The sequence below is a fragment of the Excalfactoria chinensis genome, chromosome 5 (assembly GCF_039878825.1).
Source record: "Excalfactoria chinensis isolate bCotChi1 chromosome 5, bCotChi1.hap2, whole genome shotgun sequence".
Classification (NCBI taxonomy): domain Eukaryota; kingdom Metazoa; phylum Chordata; class Aves; order Galliformes; family Phasianidae; genus Excalfactoria; species Excalfactoria chinensis.
In genome coordinates, this window is record NC_092829.1 from 9071338 (window position 1) to 9097124 (window position 25787).

At 39.2% G+C, this 25787-nt stretch overlaps 1 protein-coding gene across 9 annotated transcripts in view; it reads right to left on the bottom strand.

Annotated features, from left to right (window-relative positions):
* MARK3 (microtubule affinity regulating kinase 3) overlaps nucleotides 1-25787 on the bottom strand; it is a 59232-nt gene continuing 33445 nt past the window's right edge. Inside the window, exons 8-19 of one of the 9 annotated variants that reach the window (XM_072339237.1) lie at nucleotides 24516-24752; nucleotides 24298-24417; nucleotides 23504-23603; nucleotides 23140-23252; nucleotides 22213-22366; nucleotides 20797-21014; nucleotides 17858-17935; nucleotides 17103-17206; nucleotides 12374-12538; nucleotides 11400-11657; nucleotides 4332-4376; nucleotides 12-2482 (exon numbers count right to left, since the gene is read on the bottom strand). In XM_072339237.1, coding sequence (XP_072195338.1) covers nucleotides 2137-2482; nucleotides 4332-4376; nucleotides 11400-11657; nucleotides 12374-12538; nucleotides 17103-17206; nucleotides 17858-17935; nucleotides 20797-21014; nucleotides 22213-22366; nucleotides 23140-23252; nucleotides 23504-23603; nucleotides 24298-24417; nucleotides 24516-24752 — 1938 coding nt within the window. In that variant the 3' untranslated portion in view covers nucleotides 12-2136. Of the gene's footprint in view, nucleotides 2483-4331; nucleotides 4377-9014; nucleotides 9042-11399; nucleotides 11658-12373; nucleotides 12539-17102; nucleotides 17207-17857; nucleotides 17936-20796; nucleotides 21015-22212; nucleotides 22367-23139; nucleotides 23253-23503; nucleotides 23604-24297; nucleotides 24418-24515; nucleotides 24753-25787 lie in introns of all 9 variants that reach the window. The other 8 variants (XM_072339232.1, XM_072339233.1, XM_072339229.1 and 5 more) reach the window with 8 other exon arrangements.

Below are 25787 nucleotides of genomic sequence, written 5' to 3' on the forward strand. Positions count from 1 at the left end.
TAGGAACAGAGTCTTTCAGAAAACATTTAATATGAAACCTTTTGGAACTTCCATCGAATACAGATTTACATCATTTATCAGAACACCGTTTCAGTTCAGACAACAAAGTGCACTGCCAGGTGGAGAAAAAAAATAGTACATTTGGAGGAGTGCTGGAAGTGTGGGAAGTGAAAGGAGAAGGTGACTGCTCACCTGAGAAGGTACAATGACTGCCCTGAAAGGTTTTATTGCTATTACAAAGTGGACTTCTTGAGGGAAAAACCATACTGAGCAGCACGGGCAGAGCACTGAAAGCCAACTGAACTCTGAGCGAACGCCGGGAGTCCCAAAGCCATGGCATGACACAGAATATACAGAGAATAAAATGCAAATCCAGGAATATTTACTACATTGAACAACTACCATCATCCTTTAAAACTAGCAGAGTCAATATCGATGCTCAGGGGAAGAAATTGAGGGGAAGTCTGCTGCCTTCACAGACCGCGGGTCACAAGAACTAACTTGCAAAACACCACGGAGTTTCACCTCGTGTCAGACCCGAACTGCGCACTATGAATAGCTATTAGCTCACTGCAAATTGCAATGCCAATTTAGGCTCCAGTTTAAAGCACGCGTGAAGTACATGCTTAAGTGCTTCACCGAAATATAACCATAAAACATTCATACAAAAAGTCAGGGAGATAACGCAGCGTTTTATCTACAGAAGTCCTCCATGAAATGAACTGAGTATTCAGCAGGAAGCAACGCTTGAAGAAAGCTCCTGGTTCCGGTCTGCCAGCCCAAATCCAGCTCACCACAGCAGTGGTTTAAGAAGCGGGGACCATCCGACGGCAGCTCGGTGTCCTACAGAAACTAGCTGGCCATCAGCGTCCATCAGGGCAGGTTCCACACCGCACGGCACAAGAGAAGAGCGGACTCCTTCCTCAGCAGGATCTAGAGACACAGCCGGCATAAAGCCAGCAGCAAGGTGCCCAGAGCCAAGCGGGAGCATGCTGGAAGAGAGCTGCAAGGAAAGATTTAGCTGCCACCGCCTATGGCTGTAGTTAAGCAAGCTGGATGTTACAACAGGGGACATCAGCAGCCAAATTTGACTCACACTTTTGAGTTTCAATACTGTGAGCGCTCAGAAAGCAAAGGAAAGCACTGCCGTGCCCGCAGCAATACTTCGGAGCAGCACAGACTCATGTATGGTGATGTGCATCAGAACGTGGCTGCAATTTGAGAGTCCTTTTGTGCTGTTATCAGGCTGGCCTAGTGTAAGGTGGAGAACTCTGAAAGAAGCCACAGGTCAGCACTCAGCACACAGCACTGTTCTGCAGAGGGACTGTGGAGCAACGGAAAAGTACTCTTATAGCTGCAATCAAAACTCGTAAGCCAGAAGGATAAAGATACAGTTTTAGTAGCTCAGCAGAAGAATGGAAGCATTTACCCAAATTTTAATGCACAAATCAACTACATTATTAAAATCTGATTCGGACTTAAATAATAAATAGGTGGGCAAAACATAATGCAAGACTTACTGGGTAAAAGTGAATTTTTAATAATTTCATGAGCTCTACTTAGAAAACAGGACTAATAATGTTCACAACCGTAAATCCAAACCCTTCACACCCTTTTGTTCCTTAACACAGCAGTGAATTGTAAACCTGCGTTTACTGGTTATCTCTTCAGTTCTTTTAAATATTTAACTCAAGTGTTTCCTCCTTGGCCATTTCAATTTTTAGCACCAAAATTAGCCCAAAACGAGGTACTGGTACAGCTCCATGTGGTAAATGAATTGTTTACATATAATACTTTATATATTATACACACATACTGTACATTCACACGTCCACACAAACGGGAGGCATATTTAAATGAATATATTCTGTGTTTCAATTTGTTGTCAAAGACTTAGGAGCAATGGAAATAAAGCAGAAGGGGTAATATTTTACATAGTAGGCAACTTTAATGCTGTAGTGCACTTATAAAAAAGTCCAACTCTCCCTCCCAGCTCAGCAGCTTTGTTTTCTTTAATATCACTATTCAGAAGGATGCAGAAGTTATTGCCTAAATGTTATTCTATACATTTCCATCGGAATTCTCCAAACACTTGAAATTGCTAACTAATTTACAACTTAACTATTTTTTTTCTTGTTACAGCTTTAACTCATTGGCAATTTTGGAAGCAATGTTTTTAAAAGCTATGGATGTTCCCGATATCCGCTTAAAGCGAACTCCGTTCAGGGACAGTCTTGGCAGTTTACACACCTCCATTTCCCACTGCACGAGGTTCTCCGCGTGCCCATCTCCATGGACACAGAAAAGCAAGAAACGCTCTCTTTGTTCATAGTCACAATTATTGGCATCCAGGACCTTCCGGATCTCCCTCATCATGTCATTGGGATCCATGGAGCTGGTGGTTTTCATGCTCCATGTAAAACGCAGCGAGCGAGGCTTGGCTTCCTTGTTCTCATCCTTCTGATCCACGGCTACATTACGGCTGAAAGAGAGCAATTCATCAGTCAGCGGGGCCAGACACTTCCCAAGGGACAGGTGTTAGCAAAGCAAACTCACGGGCAACACACACTACAAGAGCAATGTCTAGGGGCCCTGGCAACGGGCAGCACCCCATCTCCCTCACTGCCATACAGACACACAGTAAAGATAAAGCGTCAGCGTTCGGGGCTGAAACAAAGGTAAGGCTTGATAGGAGAAACAACTGGAGGTCACTGGAGTTGGGAACGTGAGAGAAGTTACCTCACTGAGGAAAAACCACACACATCAGCTGTGATTCAGTTTTAAGTCAAGTGTTGCTCCAAGCCCTACTCTTGGGCCACCTGCCACCCAGTTCTGGGCTGGACAGGTTTCACTCTACGAGTTGTGCACAAAAGAACCACCGTATTGTAGGATACTGGGGCTACTTTCAACAGGGAGGAAATGTTCTGTCTTTAAGCTGGTCAGTAATTTGGTTAATACCAATCAAGTAATGCGGTGAAATCTTTTGCAGCTAGAATGTCCTACTCGTATCCTGGAGGCCAAAATGCAGGAAGGAGAGCTGGAAGTACTGATATGGTTAATAAGCAACCAGGGCAAGAGGGTTCCTATTACTGCCACAGTTCTAAAAGACAGCAAAAAATATGCCTTGGTACTTCCCATTTCCCAAGTCTGCAAGGTTGTTCTTTTGTTTGTTTCTTTAAAGCTTTTCCCTTGCTAAGGAGAAATAAGGTTATACAGGACAGTAAAAAATGATCCAGAAATTTCTAGTTCATAACGATACCTCTACTTCCATTAAAATCAGCAGTCAGAGCTAAAGCATAAGGAGCTACATTTAAACCTTTAAGGAAAAAAATGGGACAGATTTTCTTTTGGAAAGACTGCATGCTGTCAGTCATATCTTCAAATTACTTGTCCCCAGGGCAAGAGACTTTAATATACTGGCCACGATGCTTTAATATGTTCTGAAAACACATAACCTTGCTAACCCTAAACCACGCAGTTTAGGTTTCACGTTGAACTTCAAAGTTCAGTTTACAATTAAATTAAGCTCTTCTCTCAGATATTTGGCAGTGAATTTCTGCTTACACAACGCTTTCTTCCTTCTCCGACCATTAAGCAGGCAATTATGAAAAAGTTACATAAAAAGCAATGGCAAGGTCACAAAAAACCTATTGCAAAGATAACCTGTCTCGTAATTTTATATTCTATTCTAAAGACTCCCGGTAACTGCAAGAATAAAAGGATTATGCTGTCAAATCCAGCTGCATGATTTTTCAGATGCTACGTACTCTTTGACTGCTGATGTATGTTTTAACTGTAAGGTTTTAATTTAATGAAGCTGCAGGAGCTGGCAAAAAGGATAGGGGGAGTAACACCAACTCTTATTCAGTGCCGATTTTAGAAAGCCTTTTCTACTTGAAAATGGTTGGCAGAACAAATACAAAGCCAATGATTTCTAGTACTTTTAACATGAGGATTTGAGGAAGAGTTTAATATGGAAAATATTTGCGATTTTGGAGACAAAAGCACAACTTAACATCCTTCAGTGGTTATCCCACACGTGCAGTCTCACTGGACACCACTTACCTACAGATCTACGAGACAACAGCAAATCATAAATACTAAAACGCAAAAAAAACACACGAGGGAGAAGGCAACAGGAAAGATGGAAGTTTAGAAACAAGCCAGTCAGTGCTTTAGTAGCTGTTCTGCAGACAAAAACACTTCTTTGTTTAGTTTCAAAGCCTTAAACAAAACAAAAGCTGCTGCCTCAAGCCACTGTGCCACATAATCAAGGGAAGAAAGGTTCAAACTCACCTAAATAACATTTCAAACAAAAATTTTACCCTCACCTTGAGCCCTCAAATCTCCCGTTCCTCTCATATTCAGTCGGGAGCCTCATTGAAAAGAATGCAGAAGCAAAAGGAAGTGGGAAAGAGAAGACAAATCTTACACTACAATATACAATATCTGAGTAGTTGCTAAAAGACACTGCAATCATAGCAAAGTCGAGTTAAAATACAAAGCAACAAAGATGTAATGAACTTTCTAGATTAGACCAAGTTCAGAACATAACATCTTACCCAAGTCTATTAACTACAGCTTTTAAAAGACCCTTAGCTATTTTTGGCATGGTATGCTTATATATTTACGTTGTAGAATTCATTAAAGTTGAATGTCCAAAGTGGGAACTGTCAAATTAAAATAACAAAATATATTGAAATTATCTTTTAATAAATAAGTTCTCATTGTTTTAAGCTTTTTGTTTGTTTGCTTGTTTTAAGTGATTTGGGAATAAAAGTGTGTATGTGAAAAAACATACTGCTTATGAACTAGTCCAGACTTGGTCTGCACACATACCCAATCTGAAGAACTGGATATTTAAACAACACCAAGCCACCTAAAGCAAAAGATCAACATACGTGTACATTTTAACCAAAGTTTAGAGGTAAATCCAAGATCTCCTATTAATTCTCACACTTTCACATCTTCTATATCAAAGGAAGTTAAGCTTTCTATCCTTTTGCACTGTTTAAAGCTACGTTGCTGACTGCTGATATCCCAGCATTGGGCAGAATTAAGAGGAAAGTCATCCTCCTTTGCTCTTCCCATTACTGCAGTCCCATGGCTCCACATCTCAGCATTCATTCTGCTCAGAGGAGAGCCATCTTTGTAAGTACGTATATTAAAACACCTCTGTTGGGCGATGTGTGTGGTTAAGAACGCATGACAAAAAGTTTGGGGTTTTTTTAAACGCATGTTATATTTATATATGTTATATATAGGCTTAATTTGCTCCTTTTATTTCCTTCTGAGGGTTGTGGTGAGGGAACAGGTCTTTGAGATCAGTGGAAAGAGACAACCCTTGCTCCGTGCAGACTTGTCACAACGGAATGCTACAAGAGTACCACAAGGAGCAAAATGGTAGTACTCCTTGTGCAGCACGTGGAGGATGTGGAACTCAAAATCAATGCTGCAATATAAGTACAGGTAAGAAAACACGGTATCACTCATCACAATGTTCATCACAAGAACATCCAGCAAGAACCCTATACAACAAGGTCCTGCACAGCACATGGTAAGATGGGATCTCTGGTAGGAGACTAATGGACTAATAAAAAGCTGTAACAAAGATGACGATGAAGATTATGAGAGCAACTGGCAAGTCCTCAACCAATTCCAGCACTTCAAAGTGCATTTTATTTGTAGCTATTTTTGTCTATATTCAAATATTAGCATTCAACCTTCTTAAGGGGAGAATTTTCCACTTGTTCAGTCAGACAGGAGGGCAGCTGACCCAAAGGCTACAGACAGCCCTTCCAACATGCTTTAGTAGACTGACTGCAGCCCACACTTATGTCACATTTCTGAAACTCACATGATGTTTAAGACATCAATAGCACTGATGAACTTCCAGGCAGATTAAGATCAAGTGCTACTACTCTACTACGGTGAGTATTACAGAAGGTAGATAACATTCACAAACTCAACCTTTACAACAATGTTCTAAGACTGAAATGGGAGGATGCTGCAAGGGAGAGAACCTTTATAGCAGCAGAACAAAGCCAGTCCTTCCAGATATGTGAGATCTGTGACAGGCTTGTTTTACTGAGGAAAGCAAACGAGTGTGAAGACACTGCTCAACTGAGGACTATCTGAGCTTTAAAACAGACTGCTGTGTTCCTAGAAAGTAAAACCTCATTAAAAGCTGCAAGCATCTCGAGACAAATTTTGCTTCCATTTTTAAGTTTTAACTTTAAGCTAACCTGCATTCCCAACAGTGAACAGTCTTACTGTTAATGGAACCTGTCCAGAAAAGCCTGAGGAAAAATCCCTGTCTACCTATGTTCTCCAGCCTTTCTAGGCTGAACTGTTCAGGTTCTAAAATGCTATTTGAGAATCAAAAATAACAAAATACACACCGCCTTGAAATGACAAACTCTACTTCTTTGAAACCTATTTGGAAATCCTCACGTTATTAAGTTTTCCTGTGCTCCAGCATCCATCCATTCAGCACCAGGAATTGTACTCAGTGACTTAATGCTCTCAAATATGAAACACCAAGCCAAGGCAGGGACAGCTGTGCCAATCTCTCCAGATGCCCTTTCCTTCGTGAAAGGAAGTTGAGTTCTACAGCACAGCACTCACGCATTGGGAACATTAACTTACGGTACTGCCAGTATTGTTTTAGTAGCTCCACAGTTCAGATGCAGCCCTTAGGCCTCCTCAATGCTAACACAAACACCACTTCTGTGGGAACCACAAATTGGTGGTTCGTGTTTTCAATCTGATGCTTTTGCTTGTATTTTTACAGAAGTTAATTTTATGGTCCAAGATGATCCTTGGTCTTTAGAATGGAACAAATGTATAAAAAATTTGGGCTCTCATTTGTCAGGCAATGCCTACACACAATCTTTTCTTTCCTGCTATGCAGTCTGTGAACTGATTTCTAAAGTAAGGCTGTTTCCATCTATCTGTCCTGAGTTACACCACTTTCTGTTCTTTACATCTTTGTACGCTCTTGGTTTAAAATTCAGCTCAACAGAAAATTGTCTAAAAGATATTGAAAAACAGCAAAGAGGGCAAGACTAAAACAACAGCAATTTGTGGAACTGAAGAGCAGATGCTGTATTCAAATCCAGAGTATAGAACGAGATTTCTGCTGTCAGAAAAGAAGTTAGTTTTCCATGCTATGCAGATTTGCAAACAGAGTGCATGGTGTAAGATATATACACACACATATATAAGTAGGTCCATGTACCAGGCACAATACCCAACCTATTCTAGGACTCCTCAGAGGTAACATTGCAGTACTATATGGTTATAGTAGTTCTTCCAGTACCAAAGAAAGTGAGTTTTACCTAAACTCACAGTGTATGAAGCGAGAAGAAACTGCCAAGAATACAACATTTTGAATTTAATTCTGTACCTACACACAGCATCAGGTGCTGAGGAATACGATGCACATGTACAACGGAATTTAAAATGCACAGTGTGGTCCTGAGTAGGTGGTGTAAGACTGCAGATCTCTTACTCAAAAGACATATTTCAGTGAAATTTGCAGCAGTTACTTCTACTACTGCCTATAATTCCTGGCCAGCAGTCAAAGGTACTTTAAAAAGAATAATTAAAGTTACTTTTTTAAAGTCTCAAAGATGATGGCTGGCCTTCTAGCTTCAATCTGAACTTCCACTGGCACTTTTCATTTTAGTTCTGAGCAACTGAATACCACGCTTACATGCATTCAGTTGTGGAGGTTACACAGATCACAATCCTTTGTTTAAGAATGAATGTGACTACAGAGACAAAAGCTCCTTTTATAAAGTGGTATGTGCTCCAAAGCTCGTTACGCATGGTGAGTGAGAACTATTGCCTCTGCTTAGTCTCATCTGTATACCATGCTGGACGGTTCCTTTCCATAGCTACCAGTCTGTGCATGTTCCTCTTCTCAAGAAAGTGGTGACAATGTTAGCCAATCCAATCAGCATCAGTTCTAAACACAGTCATGTTCAGAAGTGCCCTGATAATTATTAAAGTGGAATGGAATTTACTCGTTTAGATGACATACAGAATAAGCCCAAACTTAAGTAGCTGTTAATGTAGCTGAGGTCTCCCTGTTCTAAGCACTTCCTTGAAATGGTCTAATTTCAAACTGCAGAAACATGCACAGCCTCGTAGTTTGAAAGTTAAAACAGATGACATTTCCAGTCAACAGTTGGGAAAGGAAGAAACATTCTTTAAGGAACTCCTAAGTATAACAGTGAATATTACAAGATTCTACTGGAAAAATCTGTAAGTGGATCAAAACTTTATTACCAACTTTAGCAACTCATAATGGATTTAAAATACATACAGGATTCCCAAATTGTAAGCCTAAATTCAGTCTTTTGGACTTGAAATGTGAGTAACGCTTTTTAGCTTTTCCTTTAGTTAAAAAATTCACGTAGATGTTATGGCTTATTTGTAACTCAAGTGCTCTGTTTGCAGCTCAGCTGCAATTCACTTCAGCGAAGGCATCCCATTTTAAAACCAAAATGCAAACATTTCACCTTCTTTCAATCTTCCACACAAAACAAGCTGCTAGAGGCACAGCCACATTCAGTATCAGCTACTGACAACACATCACAATGACATCTTAATTTAAATACCACAGAGCAGAGAATGTCAATTTACCACCACTTACCTTTATTTGCTTGTAACCTTACATTTTGAAACTTTTATCACTGTTATCAAACACCTCATTTTTCAAACATAAGCATGCTAAGTGTATTAGTACATAGAACAGAATTACTTTGTGGTGCTACCAACTCTATCAAAGAAAGAAGGATTCACAAGGCATGCTTAGCATCTTGTTATTCATGTGCTGCAGACTCTTAGATATCATCATGAGTTAATGCACTGATTTATGCTTTCCTCTCAAGAAAGACAGTATTTAGTTCTCAGCAGAAAGTTTAGTTTTCAGAAAACCAAGGCTAGAAAAGCCAAATCTGTTGTTAATTGCAGGAGCCACTTTTTTAAATATAAATAAATCCTACCTTTTGATAAACCTGAATGACATGTTTCTAAAAGAAATTAAGCCAAAATAATAATTAACAAAGTTTTGTACAAAGTAAATTGAAAAAAATCCATTTAGAGTGAAACATGCAACAGACCTCATTTAAATGCACAATGAAATTACACTTCAGTACATTCTGAGACTAGGCACATGACTTAAGGTCTAGAGAACTTTTGTTTTTATAAAACATTAATATTTCCAAACGGATTTGTTTCTGGGAAATACACTGCCAGCAGTTACTGAGTTACTACACCAGTTATGAGCATATACATTAGTTTCAAAACACTTGAAAACCAAAAACATGCAAGGTCACGTAAAAAAGATGTTTTTATTTAAAAGGAGTTTAAATAGAAAGCAAAAACTTTAACTCCAACTATTAGTAGACCTTGAGTACCCTCAGAGTTAGCTTTCATCCTTCCTTCATAACACTATCACCCATATTGTGCTAAAAACTGCCTCAATTACTTGGCTAATAGTGACAAAAATCTGTAACTAATGCCTGGACCAGGACATAAGCAGCTAATTATCAAAAAGATTCTGATCTCCTACAGAAGAAACAAGAATGAAATAGCACACTTCAAGGTATTTACTTCTATTTAAAGAGAAGAAACGTGTTCTTTGATGGCACCATCTACTTCCTTGTAGTTTGTACCTAGCATAACAGAGCACCAACTGCAAGAGGTCCACCAAGTGCATGTGTAACAACCCATCTGTAGCACAGCCATTGTGTTAAAACTTTTGTTATTTAATCAAGTGCAGATGGAATTTCAACCATTGCGTAAAGTACTTGGGGAAGAACTTCTTAAAGCAAACTGCACAAGCTGAAAAATTGGGAGATAATGATAGAAGTTGAACTGCTGTCTGAACAAGGGAGCGTCACAGTGAATGAAAAATAGTACATTGTCCAGCAGCACGAGTAAAAAGCTTTGCATGTTTGCAGTTTGAGTGTCCACGTTTGGAATGTCAGAATGGAAAATTTAGAGTATAACACACCAAAGTGCAGAACGAAGTCTGATTTAAGACCTCACTTGACAAAAAGCAGAAAACTTTGTATTCAAAAAGTAAAAACCAAGTTCAACTTTCATCTCTAAGAAGAAAAATAAAAGACACTTCCCACAGCACACAGTCTCCCAAAGAAACATTAGCTGAGAGTGCAGGGTAAAACGTTTGAACAGACAGCCTTCTTGCCTTTTGGAACATTTTTCCACAATTTTCTTTTTTTTTTTCAAAAGAGGAAATTCATTCCTAAATTGAAATCAGCAAGCTGTGAAAAACTGGACTTTGGCTTAACAATGCTTTGCATAGGAGACTATGAAGAAGATAACTGGGGAGAGGGCACGTACAGCCCCAGAACATACAGCAAGGAAATGGTTCGATGCCATTGTCACAGGCCTAAAATAAAAGCAAGTGTGCCAAGATTAGAATGATGTACTCTACAAAGTTTCATGAGATGTGGAGGGTACAAAAGCACTGAGATTAGCTTCAAACAAAAGTAAAGAAATTCTCACTTCTGCAAACACAAGCTGTGTGTACCTGAGTGGTCTGAAGTAGGTAATACACTAACCCATTGGTTTTATGTGCTTAAAAAAAACCCACATGATATTTTCTCCCCTCCTACTCCAGTTCTATCATTTGTGGGAGCTAATTTCAATCCTACACATGTTTGAAAGTAGGAGTCCAATTAGAACAAAAACAGTACAGGAACAAGTGCCTGCTTAAGCCAGGCTTTGGCTACACCAGCACATCTTCATACCAACACTGGAATCTGCATGAGCTAAGTGCTGAAACAGGAGTCAATCTTTTAGGCCTGACCAAACTACTGCCTAGACAGAAACCACAGTGCTGCCATTACTTCAGGATGACCTGTGCCAGCACTGCTGCCAAAATCAACTGTTCACTTCTGCCTCTACCCTTCCACTTGCCTGTGTGGAAACAGCCAAAGAGACTGAGAGAAACACCCTGAGTTCCTAACACTGCATTAAATACATATAAATATGGACTGATATTCTAGCTTATGCCTTCTACTGACAGATCATGCACAGTGGGCAGCTTTTGAACTGAGCTGCAGTGTTTCAGCTCTGCAGCACTGGTGCTGCAGACATGAAAACCAGTGAGCCCAGAATAATCAGCACAGATCGAGCTGCATCTGTTTTTATTCCCAGTTGATTCAATTGCTAAAAACAAATGGCTTTCTGAACTATGAAAAAATAACTCATCATCAGGTGTATTTCTAAGTTGCAGACATAGTTAAATTATTGACCAGCAACTGCAGACAATGCCTCCTACGCAATTAACTACTACATGTTTCTACTCTCTGACAATAAGAAAGCGTTCCCGTATAGCATCACCGTTTCAAAAGACGTACCTTCTTGTGAGTTTTGAAGTTAGTTTGCTGAACAGGTTAGTGGAACCCCTGGTTCGAGTCTGAGAGAGCGGTGTTGCCTCGTGGGACAGGCTGGGGGAGGCCGGGGGCCCGTTGTAGGTAGCGGTACGTCGCTCACGGAGCTGGCCGTGGAAGGTGCTCCGACTGGCCGTTCCTCTGGGGAAACGAATACGGTCAGGTGTGGTTGCACTGCTTATGCTGTGAGTTGAAGCGACAGGCGTTCTTTGATCGGGAATAGTGCTAGAGCAGAAAACAAAAAAAACACGCTAGGACTTCTTTACGGGAGCAGGATGGCTTCTGCAGGAAACACAACACACTACGTTCTACGGTAAAGCATAAGCAGACACTTCTATCATAGGCCAGGGTTGGAAATATCAGCACTATTACAGCACTGTATGGAATCAAAATTCGTAAGTTAGGATTAAAAGGCTGCTGAAACAGAAACCCACATAGGCAGAAAAACGCAACACACGTATCCTGGAGAAGACCAGATAAACCAGGCATTCAGTGTTTCACTGAGAAGACTGATAAAAGAATAGATGAGTAAAGTTCCCTTCCAGGAAAAAGAAGCAATAGATAACTTCAGTATCGCTCCCTTCATATCCTGTACATCTTCAAAAAACCTCAATTACTTTAAAAAGTCCTATAGGAAATTCTCTACAAGTGAACGGCTCCAAGCAGTGAAGTCCTTCTGAGTACAGATTACATTCTCCCACAAACTTTGACAATAGGGAATGTCCAATACGCCTAACACTAAAATAATTAACATTTATTATTGCAGGATTATGTCACAGACAGCCTGACACACCACAAGACAAATGTAAACAAGACTAAAAATAAGGAAACACACATCTTGTGGGCAATATATACTAGAACACTCTAGGACTAAAATTCCACAGCACAAAGTTAAGAAGCAGTGGGTATAAGTTAGTTTCACAATGATTTCAGGTTCTTACATAGGCCTGAAGTTATCTGCGCCATTGTCTATTGGAGGCAACATCATCTTCGTGTGCACAGAGGCTGACATGGACATCGACTTCTGATGTCGCAGCCGAACACTGGAGAAGGATGTAGTACAAACTGAAGCAGGGCTAGCTGCGTAAGCGAACATTTCTGTCAGGCTGTGAGGGGGTTTGGGTTCAGGCAGAGGCAGAAAGAAGAGCATGATGGACCAACAACAAACTACTGCATAGAAAAAAGCAAACTTTTCCTTCTATTAACCAATCTGTGAAAAGAACATGAACTCTAATAGCCCTCTTCTACGTAGACAACAGTAACTGTCCTACGTTCCTCTTAAATGACATCCTTATTATACAGAGCACTTGACATCTCTATTAAGTAATAGTTCTTACCAGTAGCATTAGGTAGTGGTGGCACCCTCCCACACTGCAGTGAAATACCCGTTTCCAGAAATTATCCATGTTTACAGAAATCAATGCAAGTTGGATACACATTCAAATCTTGACCTACGCCTAATGACTGAGGGAACTTCATGGACAAAAGAGAAACAGTATCATGACATTTAACAAGTCCACAGAGGTCCAAACAAGAAAGCTACTTATTCATCAGCTGGTACATATAGGAAGAAATGAGTAATGCTTGGTGTTCTCTGAAAGAAAAGGCGTGACTACTAGAGAGCACCTCATATTGCCTGGTTATGAGCCTCAAGTTCTTCAAGTAACCATTCAGGATTTGAAGGAGACTACAGTGCTGGCCAGTAATCTGTCAGCCACACAGTATGTTGAAATTCAAAGATTTAATCTTCCTCTGGGCCAAAACATTCTTCTCAGCCTTTGTATTATCTAGTAGCAACAGGAATGGGAGATATCTGAGAGGCACATTACATATTGGACCTTCAGGGCTACAGCACCATAAATCATATAGCTTAAATTTGCTTTTGGAGTACGTCAATTGCAATTCCAAAATTACACTGGAGGTTAAGAACTCAGTAATTGTCAGTGACAGTTTCATGACACTGCATGCTCATTTCCAAGTAACTTCACTGCTTTATATACTGAAATTCATGTCCTGCTCTCGCATTTTGGTATGTTGGGCTTTGGAGAGGATAACACTAAATTCAGGTACAAGTATGAGATAAACCATTTCTTGGGCTTAGCTCTCGTAAGTACTACTGAAATACACCTTAGAATTCAGACATCAGAACTCCTTGCTAAAACAGCAAAATTTACTCTGTTTTGTTGAGTCTGGAAAAGTTAAAACACAAGAGGAACTTCACCTGAGTCACACATCTCTTTGCACAGCTGAATCCTGTAAGATGCCAACTACGATCTGCTAAAACCAACCTTGCAAAACAGTCCAGCGTTTACATTATACCAGAACATTAATAAATTCTGAGGAAATGAGCATTCATCCCAAAACAGTACACAAAATTGAAGTAATCCCCAAATGTGGTCACTAAGCACTCAAGCACTGCACCATTCTAGCTACTTTCCTCCTAGTCTGCTGTAAACGATAAAGAATCTAGTTCTGCAACATGAGACTTGAGTCTTATTTAGCCTTATAATTTTAGTCATCTGCCTCCAAAGATGTGGTAACTGAAGCTATCAATAAGGTACCAGTGCACATACTAAATCGTGGGAGTTCTTCAACTGAAGCTAAGCTGGAAATTAACTTCCCTGGATTACCAGCCTGGAAACATAGAAACAGCAAGCTAAAATTCATCAATTAGTGCCAAGGCTTATTAAAATCTGAGGCTGTTGTAAATCATTTGTAATACAAATGATTTAAAGCAATTGCCTATCATTATGAAAAGTGTTTCATGAGTCCCCAAGTGCATTAATTAATGCTTAAGCTTTGGAGGAGAGCCAGAGTCATCTCCATCAGCATGCCTGTGTCAGCCACACAATGTGTGGAAGTAGGGATGCGAGATTTGAAAACTCTTCTATCAATCTGGCGTGAGGTCTTCGAGACGGCTTTCTTGAACATGAAATCCACTGACTGACTATTGATTCTTGACAGCTACCATGCTCTCAAAGCAGCGCCTTCTAAGGAGTCAACATGTAAGATAAAAACAGAACAACTGACACTTTATTATTTTCTCTACAGAAAGAACAGAGAATTTAAATGCATTTTGCATTTCAAAGCAAGTCTCTCAAGTTTTCACCAGGTCACTGTCAGTATCTGGCTGGCTACAGAAAATCCAAAATCCAGTCTGTAACAAATCATTCGAAGGAACTTCTCCTGCTTTTACTCCACAAACAGACATTTCAGAAGCACGGAAAGGGTTGCTTTTCTTAAACAAAACCATGGATTTTTACAAAGCTTAGGTTCTACTTCAGCGGGAAAAAAATCTATCACCATCTAAAGTTACTTTTTGCTAAGCTGACAGAACAATAATATTAGAGATTATACAAAAACACACCTGAAGAAAGGCAGGATTCATTCTGAAGAGCCAGTCTCAAAGAATCATGCTTGTTTAACCTGCATTAAAGGTCTGCGTTTCATGCAATCAGCCAAGCCTTTGCCCAGTTATAGCAACACACTATCAGACTTCTGTAAATCTCCACAAAAACTCCAAATTTGTGTCAAAATTAATGTGCAGTTTAACACCAAAGCATTTCAGACAACAAGAAGTCTCGAGTTCTAAAACAATCAGGAGTTCACTTTCATTCTCTTATCTTGTTTGACCCTATATAAGGAGTCAAGGAGGTAGAGTAAGCAAAAGTACACGATAAAACCTATAATGACCTTTTTTCCAACAGTCAAAACATAAATGTTCAGACACACCAAGCGATCCCAACAGAGGTAAAGTTTGCAGGAGAAGCAAATGATGTTTTTAAACCATACACTGCATTGACAGTAAAAGGTAAGTTACGTAAGGATGAGCAGATATGGATAGAAAATAGAATTAAAAGAGATGTCAGATATACAATGTCAACTCTGAACTTAAAAACCATTACATGACAAATCAGAAAGAATTCGCTGAGAAAGTCAAAGCTGGGGGAAAAAAGCATCTCCAATAGACAACTCGTCAAAAGTATAAAGTCACCCTTAAATTAAGAGGTTACCTGAGTTGCAAGCATTCCTGGTAAATAACTCACAAGAATCATAATAAAGAATTTTTTTTTTTTTGACAAAATATTGTAAAGGTATCAGTTTAAAGATGAATTAAATTGTTATTAACAAAACAAGAAATCAAGTAAACAAATCTAATCAAAGCTATCCTGGAGAGGAAGATTCATTTTCAAAGTGAGTTGGGAAAGTAAGAAATTTAACATTTCAAATGAAATGAAGGATGGTGAACTTTAATCTAAATGAACTTGGTGATGTTAACAGGAACTAACAGATGAGACAGACACACTAAGAGACAGTACCAAATAGCTGGGCTGTACTTCACAAGACAGCTGACTGTAGGCCCAGCTGGCCAGCTAGACTTTTGGCTCTCTTGAAACTTACACTTGACATTTTCCTTATCACTTTCAGTTTGCAGAAAGCTAGGAGGAAGAGACAGGGTCAAAGTCATGTTCTTTACCCTAGGCTATGTGGGTCAAACACGCCATGATGGACAGATTTTCCATTCAACTTCACAACTTGACCACTCTTCCTAATATGTTTTCAAAAGGAAAGGGAGATACTCTGTGCAAAAATTGCAAATCTTTCACCAACTTCAACATGAGCTAGAGGAAGAAAATAAAAGTGTTTTCTTCCTATATTTTATAATGTATCCTAAAACTGGAAAGAGGTAGGGAAAAAGTAGTAAGAGTAGGGAAAAAGGTATACATCCCTCCAGGCTTAAACATTTTTGCTGATTACAAGCAATCAACAAAAACTGCTCTCCTGGCAACAATCAGCTACAGCATTGTTACCACCTTTCAAGACTAGCAAAATTCTGTGAAGAACAGTTGGCTGGAACTTAAAACACTTCTGCCAGCCAGGAAATTTAGTAGTATTCTTCACAAGTGTTACTCTACAGTCTACGTTCACAGATACTTTTTCCTGCAACTCTCTACAGCCACCAGTACAAAGGACAGGATAGCACTACATGTAGCTGTGGTGCTAACACGTGAGTTAGGTGACCCCAATTCCACTTCATATTCCAGTTAGGCTTCCTGTAAAGTAATGGTAAACCTGTCCTTTGTCTGTTTTCACTCAGAGTATGGAGATGCCTGTGCTTCCCTTTTTGAAGATGAATTCTGTAAACACTGTGAAGCTATGAGACTACAAGGATATTGGTACTGAACGTTATCAGTCCAAGACAATTGCCTGGCACTGTTTTCATCTTCGCTTAGAGAAAACTGATTATCTCCTTAAAATTTTACAGAGGAAAAAGATATCCCAAACAATCACACCTGCAAGTACAGTTTAGAATGGAATACAAAAACAGAATGGTTCAAGAGAGATAGACTTTTACGGATTGCAAGTAAGTAAGCCTCTTCTGCAAGCTGATGCCATTTGACCACAGGAGTTGACCACCAATTCAAGATGGGAGCTGCACAAATATGAAATGTATTTAACCAGACATCATGATCATTCTCTATATAAAGACAGTAAGTATTAAGCATATAGAGAAAAAATACTTACACAGGTATTCCACAACCAAAGATCTGTACTCACCTTTCTTCATGAATGACACTACAGTATTACTGATTTTTAAATTAGGCATTACATTTTTGGGGGGAAATGTGAAGACAAGGGACGTACACCATAGGAAGACATTTCATATACCTGTTCTCCTTGCCATTTTGTATCACTGAATGCCTATCAGCAGTGGTTCTTTCACTACAGACATATGTGTTGCGCCGTGTCATTGCTCCAGGGGCAGTATTATTCTACAATTAAAAACACAGGCTTGTTACTCCCCACAAAAAGACTTTTCTGGGATTAAGGCTACATATATTTGAAGGCTGTTCTATGTAATGCTACTTCTACACAGTTATAACACAATACTTTGGGAAGTTAACTAGTTAATAGACAAACATATCTAAGTATTTTTGAAGAATAATGCAATAAAAAAAACAGCTGCTGTATTTCATGTTGATGTCTCAAAATTAATATACCATTTAAATTACCAGCGTTCTGAAATCCAAATCTCCAGCATGTATATAATTCATCTACTAGAGAGAGTACTACATTGCAGCCTATTTTTGAGGTTCTTTACCACTTGTATAATGCACAATTTCCATTTAAGTTAAAAATCACATCCTTAGACAAGATTGGAAAAGCAAAGACTTAAGAAACAGGCATGGAAAAATTCAGTGGGAAGGTAAACATGGACTTTCAAATATTAAAATACTATAGAACACTAGACAAGTTTTGAAAAACAGGGAAGAGCAAGTCAAATTAAAGAGACAAATAGAGAATTTTAGTAAGACATTTTTATAAATACACATATAATACGAGCATAATACATTGAGGACAGGAGAACCAGGGGAACTTAAGCTACAGACCTTATTTTAGAGGGAGAAAAGAAATAGAATTACTTTGCCTCTGTCTTTACAGAGAAAGAGGGTGGAGATATGCCCAAGTTGGCGGTCAATTTTCCAGGAACGACTGAGAAGCTAGGTAATTCACAGATAACAGAGTTATACAATGTTAGATGCAATTACTTTAGGAAAAGCATGGTGGTCCAGAAAACATGCACCCCAGGTTGTAGAGGAAGTACAAGCTGGCAAGCCTTATAGTTTTTCCCCACCCCAAGAACAGAACAGAACACAAACTGCATACAGTTGGAAAATGGAAAAAAAACAAAACCTTTAAAATGTTTCTTTAAAGAAAAGGATCAAGGGGTAAAGCAGGAAGCAAAATACACTATTAACTTTAAATATCACTGCTGGGGAATATCTTGGAGGCTAGCTTAAAGGAATGACTAGTCAGCACCTGGATAAGCACATGTTGAGTAAGGATGGCCACCAAGAGTCAGGCAGGGGACTTCATGCTCAACTAACCTTTTGGAGTTCTTTGAAGAATTACAGCTATGATAGGCAAGGGAAATTCAGCGGACTTTTAAAATAGCATTAAGAAAACATGTCATGAACTGGTCACAGTAGAGTATCACGGGAAGAATGGTGAAAAAAGAAACTAAGGAAAAGGTAGTCTGAGCACAAAAGGAGAGCAGCCAAACCTTTTCTTGTTTCCAAACCTGAAATAAAACTGTTAAATAAAATATTCTCAACAAGCAAATGCGTCTCCAGTGCCTTCTACGCAAACAGATTCTGCTGCCGTAAGGCAAAAATATGGGCTCATACAGTCAGTGAGTCTCAAACAGCACAACTTCTGAGTGGCAGATTTAACAATGAAGTCATCTTGTCAACTTAAAAGACAAGTGACTTGTTAGACGTCTGTGTGAAGGTACAAATAAAAACGTAGGAGTGAACCATGCAATCACCTGGCATGGAAACGTACTAAGAAGACAAAGAGTATTTCAGATGAGCAGGAAGGACTAGTAGTTAAGTCATCAAACACATGTAGTTGTCTCCTGGGTTTTGAAGTGTTCTTCACCAGGTATTCTTTAGTGACAGGCACATGCCAATCATCAGAAGTCCGCCTCCTATTGCTGGTTCTTTCCTTTTATGTTATTCCTTATGTGACCCTCATCCATTATTATTATTATTATTTGTAAAATATTGATTCTTAAACTTTGTTAAGTTCCCACAAATGTGGGAAGAAACTCCCCCTTTCTTCATTAAATTATCCAGCAATGAAGGCTGTGCATCTACCATGAAGCTCCGTTTATATGTTCACAAGGAAACAGTGCACAAGTCACTTTGTGTGGCCCCCACCAAGCTATGGTACATTCAATTATTGCACATTAGTATCTGCATATTGTTGCTTCTGCATTCCTGAAGATATTAAAGAAAGCACCCAGAATAGCTGATGTCTTCTGCTGGGAATTGTGCACAATAATGGATAGCTTCCTTCTATCTACCTGCTCCCTTGGAACATTAAATGTTTGGTTCCCTTGAGAAGACATCACTGTACATTTTAACGTTACATGACGCTGCACATGTGGAAAGTCACAGAAGTCATCTGTGCTGGATCAAACCATAAAGAAATGCATTTTGAAGTTTCAGAATGGGTATTTTAAGTTTTGGTTTTCATAATGAAATTACAGGAATCTAAAAAAGCGCTCAGATTACAAAGGCCCTGATAGGAAATCACAGTATTTTGAGCTTTCATATTTCAGTTACAGCAAGAATGCAGTCCTGGTATGGGAGTCATTACCCTTCTTGGTGTGCAGCCTTTAATGCTTTGATTTAGGGAGCTCACCAGCTATTTTTTTGTTTGGTTAAGCTGTATATTGCTGTTCTCTGGACACAACTAAATTGCACAGGTGATTGGTACAGGACATCTGAAATCAGTGTCAACAGCATCACACTCTGATGGAATGATGAGACAGAATTGAGCTAAGTTCATCCTCATGGCATTGGGCGCCTTCTTTTCAGGTGACGCAAAGTACATTTTGAGACTTCTGAGCTTAAGGTCCCATCCACAGTACAAAGGATGCATTTGTGGTACAGAGTCCTCCTCTCTTCGCACAGTAAGTTTTGCGCCCACTGTTTAGATGGGTAATTTTCACATTAGGAGGCAGCAAGCCGAGGACTGATGAAAAATTTTCAAAGAATCAGCTTCTGACTAACAACAACGAACCAACCTATTTACCAATTTGTTGTGGTGATGGGTTTTACTTTATTTTTTTGGTCCTAAATATGCCATCCATTCTCTCCTTCCACTTTTCTAAAAGCTATATCAAAGTTTCTCGGGCAGCCTTATGAAGAAAAACCCAAAGCTGTGAATAATAAACAATGAATTGTTAACTGCTGCTACCTATGCATCCACTGTAGCAGGTCTTTGTTATTAACTCGGTACTTCCCTAATGAGCCTGAAGCTTACTGATACATGCTCCCTTAGTCTGCAGAACTAGATTGCAATAGTTCCATGCTTTTTCAACTTTAGAAGCAGAGCTTGGAGTCCTAACTCCAACACCACACTTAAGTTATTTGCTATGAGAGAGCAACTCTTTTCCTTAAGCGCATACTTGGGAACAAAGATGACCAGGCTCCTTCAGCATACGAAATTATAAAATGCAGTAGTACAGACTGATTTTGTTCTTCTGTACAGAAGGTCACAAAAAATAGGTGGGGATATCAGAAGTAATATTTCATACTAAGTTTCAGGAGATGGCCTTCAATTTATTTCCTTCCTTTTTCACTAACAGCTATTAGTGCTGATTACTAATACCTACTATTTCAGGAACAAATAACTGAACAGCTGACGGATGCAAGGAAGAGAAAGCCATGAATATGAGATACCTACATTTACTCTACATGAAAAGTAAAATCAACATCAATGATAAATTGCTAGATTAGTACTCTCTCTCAAAAACGCTTTGTGGATTTGATAAATAAGTGCTTCTACTTACACTAGGGACAGCCGAACTTTTCTTACGCTCAGGAATATCAGCCTTATTTGGATTGCTGGCATTTCCAAGCATTGGACTAGCTGGTGCAATTCCTCTTCCTGCAACAGCGCTACTGCTAGATTTTCTTGATTGAATTCCTTCCTCTTTTAGGTCACTGTCAGTAGTACTAGTTTGGCTTCTTTTGGGATATGCCACTACTGGGGGGATGGATGGTCCAGCTTAAAAAGCAAACAAAAGAAACAGAAAAATGATTTTTCTTCTCCGAGGTAAAGTTGCTGCTTTTCCCTACAATGGAAACGCATTCACGCTCATGAAAATTGAAATAATGAACACTGAGAATCAGAGGTGCAAAAAGGTCATTCTTTAATTATTAAAATATGCATACCTTAGGAGACAAAATATTGAGAGCAACTAACTCTTGCTTTTTAAACACTTGTGCCATCACCTTTGCTTCTTCCTCTTTGGAGGAGAATATGAAGAAAGCTTCACCCACCCACTTTTTTTTTTTAACAAATCTGGCACATTTGACATTCACATCACCTCCAGTAATGTCTTCCCTTCTATAACCATTCAAAGACATGTAACACTCTTCAATTCAGCTTGCAGGGAAGGTCACAACAAACAATTACTTGAATTTATTAGGTGAAGTTACTATTTGATTTCAATGTAAGAATTAGGAACCTAATGGAGTCTTGGTTTTTAAGTACTGACAACGCTGGTTTAGCTTGGAAGGAAAAAACCCCACAACTTAGAGAGTCATCTAAGGACACTGAACAATTAACTGACTCATTCAGATCAGAGGAGACCTTCACTAGTATTACCCCAACACACGCTGTACAAGCCAAAAATGGATTTTTGAGACACATACCTGGAGATATAACCCCATACTGCCAGCAGTACTAATGGCCTGCAGGCTATGTTCAGCCTGAAGAGCCAAGAAACTGCTTCAGATTGCCACTAACCTCCCAGGTATGCCAGGAGCAACTGGGAAATACAGAAAACTGTGTTGGCACACCCGAGAGTCTGACTCACTGGTCATTAGAAATCTAATTTTTACAGCACAGTCAAGTGATGCTGTCCTCGGGAAACAAGAAGTATTGGCAAACTGATGCTTCTACAAGTTTTAGACACAAGCTGACCTACTAGCGTCAAAAGAAGACAACACATACAACATACAACCATGTGGGAAGGAATGCTGCACTCTTTATTAAAAAGAGGGCTTCCCCTAGAAGCTGTTTTGGAAAGCTTTATAACAAAAAAAATATTATAAAATGTTAGTTATTCAGTAAACTATTTTATCACTGTACAATGAACGACATATGGTCATTATCTATCTTTGGGGGATGGAGACAAACTCAGAAGCCAAACAACTAGCAGTCGTTATATGCCACAACACCGCAAATGAGAACTGCTCACCATGATCGCTGTAGCGCCGCTGTTTCTGGCTAGAAGATATGCTTCTCTGAACTTTGTGATGAGGAGATTGTCCAGTGCTATTATTAAGATCACTACTTGGCCGAACTTTAGCAAGTGAAAGATTGCTGCTGGAGCTTGAATCACTTGCATCCAACTGCAACAGAAATGCAAATATTAAAACAACAGGTGCAGACAAAACAAACGTCTACCAAAATGCCTCTAGTATGCAAGACATTTTGTGACAGCAAGAAGCTGCTTAGAGGTGCAGGTACCAATGCCTAACTATGCCAGTCCCAACACCTATTAAGTTCTTGTGCAACTGCCTTAGGTGAAGCTCAGCAGAATCTGAAGTCTTTGAAAGGACAATGAAAATCCATCTCAATACTTCCAACACTCTCCGTCCCCTCAGAGTTCCGTAAGATTTAAAGAAGGAGATTTGAACTTTTCAGCAGAAGTCACCAGACTAACTCCTTCAGCAGAGGAACTGAGAGCAGTTCAATGATGCCTCGTTCACTTGGTATCACATGGGAAAGTACTCTGCAATGTGAGAACATTTTTAGACTGACAGGTCCCATTCCTCAGTTCTCTTAAAATATTTACTGCAAGCACATTTGCACTTGAGCTCTTAGACTAGACAGGATAGTAACAGGCATACAGTCCTTAAAGAGGAGTAACTGCTGATCAAGCAGGAGAGTTCTTGGTATCCTACAGACACTAGTTAACAGAATCAGATCACGCTGAGATCACATACAGCATTATTCAGACTGAAAGTTGACACTGATGATTAGAAAAAATTGATGCAAAGTGTACTAGACTTCCTGCATGCAGGAATGCAGTGCCTGTAGTTACTGATTTAATTTTTGCTTCTAATTCTTCCTGCTGACACTGATACATTTGGTTCTTTGCATTTGGAAGAGTGACCCTTACCTCTGATGATTTCCTTCCTAGCAATAAGTATGTAGCTGTGATTTCATCATACTTCATTTTACTAAGGGATTCTTGAATTTCTTCTTGAGAATATCCCATTCCTACCATAATATCTAAAAACAAACACACACTGTAAGCAACAAACACTTTGATGTTTACACTGCTTGAGCACTCAACTTGAGAAAGAAGAGGAAGAAATATTTAAAGAATGAAACAAACCAGTAAACTATGAGAACAAAAAAGCCTAATAAAACATCAAACTAAAAGGTTAGCTACTTCATCTAAATGGGAAAGAAATGTAGTGTGGTGTAGAAAAAAATACATAAGAAGAAACAGTAACAGATTCTGAAAAATACTCAATTACCTATTCTTTTCTGGTCCGAGATATCTAGTTCTGGTTCAACAAAAGGTTTAAGTTCATCCTCCTCATGCCCCGCATTGATCCACCTGTCCTTCATAATTTGCTATAAAGAAAGGTTTTTGTTACTACAATACGCTTAGCAGCAAAGAAAGCGAGCTGTGGAAAGAATGACTCCTCCATCTATCAAATACTAATGCTTGCTCTTCATTTTTCTTTTCCAAAATAGGCCCCAGCACATATTCAGTTTTGCTTTGCTCCAGTGACAGGAATCAACTATGCACATCAGAGTGAATGGCTGCCCAATCAGCAGTATTCTAGCACACAGCTGAAAAGTAAAAGCCCAGTACAAAGACAAGGAGCACCAGGTCACCTCTGATGAGTCACAACTGACTACAGAAGTCTATGGAAGCCAGCATTATTTTGTGCTCTTTCTTCTCCACTGTGGCACAAAAAGCAAGCAGAAGGCAACCACACCATAACCTAGTAGTGAATACTCACACATCACTTTTGTTAATCATCCATTAGCACAGGAAATCAAAACGCCTGCTATCAGGAAAAGTTTGTATGATGTGTGCAGTGTGAAGTCTCATTCATTTTGAAAGTAATGCAGAATTGGTTGTATTGTAATCCCTGCAAAATGAAACTTTAACAAGAAAGCCGTGCCCTCTACTGAATTCCCCTGGAACCCACTCCAAATAAACTATTCATGAACAGCACGACAGTAAGTTATTGACCAGCTCAAAAATAAAGCTTGCAAAATATAACGACAAGCTAGGACGGTTATTTTTTGCCATTACCTCTAGAGTGCCTCTTTTTGTTGGGTTTAGCACCAGGAAACGTTTGAGGAGGTTTTCACAGTCTGTAGACATGTAGAAAGGAATCCTGTATTTTCCCCTTAGTACTCTTTCTCTAAGTTCCTTGGTAACAGAAGAAGAGACAGTAAGTTGAAAGCAGCGTATAACTAAAACATTAGTAATGTGCCCCTTGAAGGCCAACATTCCTGCACAAAGCTCACCTTTAAGTTCTGTCCATCAAAAGGAAGAGATCCACTGACGAGGGTATAAAGAATAACACCTAAACTCCAAACATCTACTTCAGGTCCATCGTATTTTTTCCCTTGAAAAAGTTCTGGAGCAGCATACGGTGGGCTGCCACAAAAGGTGTCCAGTTTATTTCCAACTGTAAACTCATTGCTAAAACCAAAGTCAGCTATTTTAATGTTCATATCTGCATCTAGCAATAGATTTTCAGCCTGAAAGAGAAATAAAGGTGCGTAAAATAAACTTAAAATACCAGATTTAAGAGGCTAATGCACATTTAAACTCATTCTTAAAATGCAAAAAGCTGGAACATTTGTGAACATTCCCCTTCCTTGCAAGATCTTTTGATATACTTCTTACTGTTCATATATTCCCTTTTAAAATAGTCTGTACAATGGCTTCAGTCTATGGCAGCTGTTGCGATAACTGAAAACTGTGCTATTACCATCTGTTTTCTCCATGGAAGTACCGTAGCTGACATTTTTAATCTATGAAGATTAAAAAAAGAATTCTCTCACTGCTCCTTATTTACACGTCATTCCTCTAGAAGTCTGATAGTACACACAACCTTTAAAATATTGTTCAAGTTTGGACTGGTGCATTTTGTGCTTTCGAATTAGAAAGCTATGATATATTTACCATGTTATGTAGCAATATATTAATTCAAAAGGCACAGTTTCAGGAAGGGATAAGTCGAGGCACTACGGCTTTAAAGGGGAGATTTAGATTTGATGTCAGGAGAACATTTTTTACTCAGAGGGTGGTGAGGCACAGGAACAGGTTGCCCAGAGAAACTGTGCCAGTTGGATGGGGCCCTGGGCAGCCTGAGCAGGTGGGGGGCAACCAGCACATTGCAGGGGGTTGGAGTGGACAGGTCTTCAAGCTAAGTCACGCTGTGATTCTACAATTACCATTTTGTGTCAAGAGACACAAAAAAAAACCCACATATTTCAGTTTTGTCATCACGATTGATCATTCATTCTGTTCACCATCAAAACTCATCACATCTCTAGTAAACTACGTTTGTGGAGTGATTTGTTTGCTTAATTTTTCTTTGTTTTTAAGACCTCGCAGCTAACATTGACCTCTAACAGACTTAAATTTGAGCAGAAGGTAAAAAGCCCTCTTTTAGAAGCCACTAGATTTCAGTATTGAGAAGCATAATCCTCTTCCTTTTATTTGAAATAGTTTTGTATACTGTAAATATTTACCAAAGTCTGCTATAATGGAAGCAAAAGAAACCCCAT